Consider the following 7350-nt stretch of genomic DNA (forward strand, 5'->3'; position numbering starts at 1 on the left):
ATGTTAACATATATCAATTTTTATGAATTATAAATAATAAATATTTTGACCTCACTTATATTTAAATTCAACCAGTTTTATATTTGAAAACATATTCGATTATAATGTAGTGAAAATATTCAACTTGTAGAAAACGAAGTCAATTCCAATAGTAAAAAGGTTAGGTGCTAATTTGATTCTTAAGGTTATAGGTGAAAATTTTAATTGTTTTTAACATTTTTTATTTTTAAAATCTTTCTCAACTTTAAAATTATTTATAAAATCAATCTTTCATTTTCAAACTATTTTTCCTAGGGACTAAATCATTTTTCCTACTTCAATTTTAATTTTAAGACTAAATTGTCTCTAATAAAATTAATTATAAAATCATCCTTTTGGTTTCAAATATTTTTGGTTTTATCTTTTACTCAAAATAGAGTAATGTCCTAAACCGGTCTTTAAAAAATTTTTAGTGAGATAATTTAATTCTCAACAAATTTCAATGACCAAATCAGTTTTTATTATTGTGTTTTGTTAGATAAATCAATCATCATGCTAAATTTTGTTAAAAAGTTAGCAGACAAAAAATTTTTTCTGTTGTTATTCAATAAAGACATAACAAATTCTAAAAATGATTAGAATTTTAAATAATTCCTTTCAAAAAAATAAACGATATGATATGCGAATTGATTTGTCTAATGAAATAAAAATCTAGAGACTGATTTGATAATTAAAATTTGTTAAAAACTAAAATATTCACTAAAAATTTCTTAAAAAACTCCAAAATTAAAGTGTCCAACTAAAAATTTGTTGAGATTCTGAATCTGTAGCCCTAGTCACTACCTTTTTTGCAAACTCCAAAACTCTTCTTAGCCCAATTTTTTATAAGCTCTGGTACCATAAAAGAGAAGTTGATGTGGAGTAATGTGCAAGGACAAGAATGTGAAATTTTGATAGAGAACAAAAGGAAAACAATGATCTAATTGTGATGCATCAGTTATGATGTATTAGTCTTGACTAGTAAAAAGGGTGAAGGTCATTGCCTTTTATAGCTCAAGTAATATAGAGTTAGTTAATTTTATCAGAATTATTAGTTTTACTCTTGTTAACTTACTTTGACTCAGTCCTATCACTACTCTTTATCCTTAGAGATTCATTTGAGATATTACTCTTGAAAATAATTGTAACTTTATGAGTAATTTAAAAAAAAAAATAATGGACAATTTTAGTCTTAAAAATCTTAAAGACTAAAATCTTAACAAATTATATAAAAACACTATTATGAATTTGATCGTAACTAACCAAAGGTTGAATGAAAAACAAAGGGCCAGAAAAGTCCGCAGGCCAGTGACCATCATGTGCTTGAATAGAAGAAAAAAAAGTGAGAGCTCTTCTCATTGTTGTAAGCAATGCTTCTTGTGTTATCTTCTCTTCTTCTCCCACTTTCACTGCTTCTGGAATTGCTCCACATTGGTTCTCCTTTGTGAGCTGCCCGTTAATTAATTTAATACTTCAATAATTTAATAGTGAAACCAAATATCAAATAACTAAAAGTACGTAACTGGGCCATGAATTTGATTGGAAGAACGAAACAAAAAAAAAAAATTAGAAATAAGTGCATCAACTTTTATATACCTGCATTCTCATTAAGAGGTCAGAGCTTTGTTTGATGGAAAATCTATTTTTAGTGAATTCTTGGCGCAGCCTTTCAACCTCGGCACGTTCTTGTGGTGTTCCTGCATTTGGATCAAACTCCCAATGTTGTCTTCCTATGAAGTTGTTGGCTGAAATCAAGTCCTTTCCTCCTTCCCCAATCTTCAACTTCCACATTATCCTTCACTTCAATCAAGTTCTCTCCTGCTTATAGAAACTTCCCCTTTGGTTACCTCACTTATTGATGAGGTTGAGATGTATATTGGTATTTATATAGGAAACGACCAGTATCTTTCCTAACATATATACGCTTAGGTAGTTACATTTAGGTTTAATTACTCTGTTGGTCCCTATAGTTTGGCCGAATTTTTAATTAGGTCCCTATAGTTTTTTTCCTTTTAATTGAGTCCTTATACCATTTTTTTTGTTTTAATTGGGTCCCTATTGGCAGTCAACGTTAAGTAAAACGTTGATCAGTGTTAAATTTACCAAAATACCCATGTTTATAACACTACATAATCCTTGTTCTCCTCCTAAAACTCCAGAACCCTATTCTGTTCATCGTTCTCCTCTTCTCCCTTTCTTCTTATTTGTTCCTGAAATTTTCTGTCCTTGCATGGATTCCAGCCAACGTTCTTCGAGAATTTCGAATTCAAGAAGTCTCAACAAGAGAAGACATTTGTGTTATTGTGGGGAGGCAGTTGTGGTTCTGTCTTCTTCTGAAGTGGCCAGCCATGGAAGGAGGTATGTAGCTTGTGGACGAGTGCCAAGGTGCAGTTTTTTTGAGTGGATTGATAATGAAGATGATGTGAAAGGTGAGTGGTTGAAGCAGAAGGAGAGGAGGAGTCGTTGCTTCTGTGGAGACTCTCTGATTCTGAAAAGTTCTAATACACCCAAGAATCCAAATAGAAGGTTTATGTCTTGCCCAAGTAGAAGATGCAAATTTTTTGAATGGGTTGATGAAGAAAAGAAGGTTGGCGATGTTTGCTTATTATCTTCACAGTATCACTCTGGTCGAGTAGAGGGTGAAATTAGGGGTGAAAATGCACAAGAAAGGAGGGTTGATAGACTTAGTGTTGACACGGAGAGGTTAAAGGTGGAGATTGGAAAAGTTGATGACTGTGTTGGAAGAATCTGTGTAGAGCTGAATTCAATCCAGGAAGAACTTCGAAAGTTGGAAGAAAGCATGAAGAAGCAGAGCAAGATGCAGATGATGTTGTTTTTTTGTTTTGTAATCCTAATAGTTGCAGTGCTGTGTGGTAAAGTTTATTGATGTAGTGGTCATTGTTGGCTTTAAATGGAGGAGCTATAAAAAGTGTATGTTATGTTATTTAGATTGAATGGATGAAAGTTTTATTTGTTTGCTGCTATAAATATAATGTTGTGATATTGAATGAAAATGCACACAACTAAAAACAACTGATATCAGCCTATCACATATGCATCATTAGAATAATGTAATTCACATTAGTGGTCCTTAACATATTCCACACATTAGATAAGTTCAGTGGATCCAACTTGCACTAGTTACAAAATAAATGCTCCACCTACAATGTACTACCAAAAGTGGTCCACCACAAATCAAAATAAACTAAAAAAATGATGTTCCCAATACCAAAATACATCCACAGTATACTATACTACACAAAAAAGTCCTACATAAATCCACAGTAGGAGGAGCTACATAACCCTAAAAACTTCAATCATCTGTGAGGTCTATGTGTTTAGCAGGTTTGGCTGCTCCCTTTCTTATCTCCATCTTCAGTCTTTCACTTCTTCTCATCCCAAAAATCCTAGTCTTAGGCAAAGGTTGTGTAACTGGTGCCACTTGTGGAGTCTGGTGAATGAGTGGTTCAATGAAGGGAGTTGGTTGAGTTGCTGGTGTATGAGGAGGATTTGAAGCAGCTCCAGTATCAGGTGAACCAGATCCAGCAAGGGGTGAGTCGTTTGCAGAACCAGATCCAGTAAGGGGTGACACAGTTGCAGATCCAAATTCAGCAGCAAGAGTATTTGGTGTAGGGGCTGATGCAACAATAACCAAATTTTTAAATCATTACACCAGTAAATACTTTCAACTATGGATTATGAAATAGCAAATTATAGTTATACCTGTGATACTAGTTGCTTTTCCTCTACTAAGTCCCACACCCCTCCCTCTGCCTCTCCCCCTTGCAGCAGATCTAGCAGCAGCAGTCCCATTCGTAGAAGCAGATTCAGCAGCAGCAGTAGTTGGTGCAGAGGCTGATGGAACAAGAGTATAATGGTTAACTGATTTCCTAATAACAAAAAGCTACTGGTGCAACCAACAATTATAAAACAACAACAAAATAAGATGTACCTGAGACAATAGGATTTGGGCAGTGCCTCCTATTGTGTCCATACTGGTCGCAATTACTGCAAGTCACAGAGGTATCCGTCCTTCTGTACTTCGTTTGAGATCTATTTTCATCTGGTTCTCTAATCCGTACCATTCTTGGCCGACCAGGTTTAACCCTGAAAACTGGGGGTATGATGGTATCACAGTTCACTTTCGGCCACATGTTCTCTCCATTATTTGGAGCAATTGGTTTTTCATATGTTGCAAGGTATGCTGCTGGACTATAGTAATTGCTGCAATACTCTTCAGGATTATCACCATTTTCAAAGATGGCACTGCATGCATGTGGGCATGGCATACCAATCAAACCCCAAAATCGACAGCTGCAAGTACCAGCTAACAGATCCACCACAAACCTTTCCATAATAATCCTATTTTTGTGATGAACCTCAAACTTCAGCTCACCTGCCCATCTAGCTTGCCATTCCATACTTCTTGTTGCAATGAGATCCAACCTCTTTTTTGGTTTAGGCAGAATGGATCCTTCATACTTCTCAGCCTTCTTCTTCTTTTCTGCAAATCTTGACATCTAGTAGCATCTGATCCACTCAAACATCGTCAGAATGGGCTTGTCTCTAGCTCAAGAATTCTGCCATTGAAAGCCTCTGATATGTTATTCATTAGCATATCACTCTTTGCCATAAATGTGAAATGGTTCTTTGTCCACAACTTTGGGTCCACTCCCATCAGTTTATCATAGCAGTCCCTATTTTTCTCCTTCAACAAATTCATTCTTCATTCCCACTCTTCCACATAGGCAGCCTTAGCAATGGATAGGATTAGATCCCTCAGAACTGTCCCTCCACCATATGCCTTCTTACAGTTCGCATAGAGATGCCTTAAACATAATCTATGCTCAATAGAAGGTTCCATCTCACCAAAAATTTGCATCAAACCCTAAACCAACAAAAACAACAGACCACAATATACCATGATTCAATCAACAAAAACAATGCAAGTAGAATGAAATAGTTACAATCATAAGTCAGTTTATCCTTACCTTTTGTTGATCCGACATGAATACCCATCTTCTTGATTCACCGATATCATTCAGCAACAGATCAAGGAACCATCCCCAGTTATCCTTTGTTTCCGCCTCCACTACTGCAACCGCAATTGGAAAATAATTGTCATTAGGATCCCTCCCTCCTGCAACTAGTAGCTGCTGACCGTGGTCCCCTTTCAAGTGACCCCCGTCCACTCCTATGATCGGCCTACAACCAGCCAAAAAGCCCTGCTTCACTGAATCAAGGCACATGTACATCCTCATGAAACACGGTTGGTGAGTTAAAGATGGCCTATCTACAACAATACTAAGCTTGGACCCCGGATTTGCCCTTAAAATCTCAGCACAATAATCCCTCAATTTGGCATATTGTAGTATGGCCCTTCCATGTACTTCTTCCCTTGCCTTTCTCCTTGCCTAGTAAGCCTTTCCAACACTAACATTTGCCATATACTTGTCCTGAATTGTTTGAATAATAGTGGCCAGCCGCATATCTTCTCCCCGACTAATGTTGTTCACAATCTTTTTTGCTATCCACTCACTAAAAGCAAGCCTACCAGTATAACTTCTCCCACAGGTATGCTTGCCCTTCAAGGTTTTTATCCTAAAACAATCAGATCCTCCTACCTTACTTGCAAAGCAAATCCACTTGCACTTTCCTTTTTGTCCCTTACACACTACTCTGCACCTCAACTTGTCGTTCTTCTTATACCTAACGTCTCTCCCATTCAATAAGGCATGCTCCTTAATTGCCTCTTTAAACTGGGACAGTGTTTTGAACTCCAACCCAACCCTAAACTGATACTCTCTACATATTTCTGCCTCATCATACTTAGGAAACCTTTTTTTCTTAATCATGTCATCAGAATCTCCCTCGTAACTCTCTATGTCTTCAGTTTCATAACCATCTGAAATGTCTCCAATTTCTTCATCCATCTCTCCAGGAGCTTCATTATCCTCAGCACCCTTATTTGTTGTGGCTTCTTGATTTAGCGAGCCATTGAACCCACCAAACGCATTTGCTTGTCCACCATCAATACCATCCTCTACATCGAACCCAAAGTAATCCTCATGTTCACCATCATCAGCACTGTCATCAAACCTATCCTCCTCAGTTGAGGGTTCTGACTCAGCATCGACTTCTACTTCTATCAGTTCACTATCCTCGCCTTCATCTGGGACATAATCTGGATCCATTGATGTGATTTCAACCCCATTACCTTCTCTGTAACCATCAACAGCGTACACTATACCATGCTTCACAGAATCAGTAACTAAAGCCCTAGCCATTCTAACAGCATCCCCATCTGACTTTAACTCTTTCAGACCTAACTTCAACTCCATCCCAGGTTCGTTCCACCATAGCTTCGCATAACCCTTGTAGCCTAGACCCTTCAGCAAACTCACTATCTCTTGCAAAGACCATTCATCTAGTTCAAAATGTAAGTCTTCCACAACCAACTCACCTAAATATTGTAGTCCATCTCCCCTGTCAATAAATTTTCCTCCGTGATGGAGCTCTATTGTGAACTCCGATTCTCCCATTGCTACACAACAAAAAATGAAAAGTACTGATTAGTCATCCCCTAATCAAACATTACCAACAATGCTAATGACTTTAACGCCGTAGCATTCGCCAACTTCTGGAAGAATGAAGAAGGGAAAAAGGTGTAAAAAACTGTAACTCGTACCTTTGCAACAACGACGACAGCAGCACCTTCGACAAAGGAGGCCACGAAAGCAAGCAACAAGCCTCGATCACACCGTGGTGGAATGCGAATGCATCATCTAATAATCAGAAACTGAGATGGGATGAAGAGGAAGGGTTTCTTTTGCCTCAGTGAAAAGGGAGGAAAAACCAGGGTTAATCGTTTATTAAGGTAGGGGCATTTTTATCAACATAAAATAGGTAAATACATTGAGGATTACAAAAAATGTTTGTAATTGGGTATATTCAATTTTGGAATGGAATATTCCGTTAACCCAAACGTTTTTTGTCACTGTAAGGACCCAACTAAAACAAAAAAATGGTATAGGGACTCAATTAAAAGGAAAAAAACTATAGGGACCTAATTAAAAATTCGGCCAAACTATAAGGACCAACAGAGTAATTAAACCTTTTTATATATCTCATGGTAATATCCTAAGTAATTACATTTTCATACTTATCATGATTTAATGTGAGTTGAAGTTAAAAATCCACATACAACAAAAGCAAAACCAAACCCCTCACCAATGAATTATAGCTCAAATGATATAGTCTCTCCATTATCAATTAAGAGGTTACGGATTCGAATCTCCTATCTTTGATAAAAAAAAAAAAAAAAACCTCACT

At 36.8% G+C, this 7350-nt stretch overlaps 1 protein-coding gene across 1 annotated transcript in view; it reads right to left on the reverse strand.

Annotated features, from left to right (window-relative positions):
• LOC107644502 (lupeol synthase-like) overlaps window positions 1–1910 on the reverse strand; it is a 16590-nt gene extending 14680 nt beyond the window's left edge. Inside the window, exons 1-2 of the mRNA XM_016348370.2 lie at window positions 1615–1910; window positions 1282–1467 (exon numbers count right to left, since the gene is read on the reverse strand). Of these exons, the coding sequence (XP_016203856.1) occupies window positions 1282–1467; window positions 1615–1809 (381 nt within the window). The 5' untranslated portion in view covers window positions 1810–1910. The remainder of the gene's footprint in view (window positions 1–1281; window positions 1468–1614) is intronic.

This window comes from Arachis ipaensis, chromosome B05, assembly GCF_000816755.2.
Source record: "Arachis ipaensis cultivar K30076 chromosome B05, Araip1.1, whole genome shotgun sequence".
In the NCBI taxonomy this organism is placed as follows: Eukaryota; Viridiplantae; Streptophyta; class Magnoliopsida; order Fabales; family Fabaceae; genus Arachis; species Arachis ipaensis.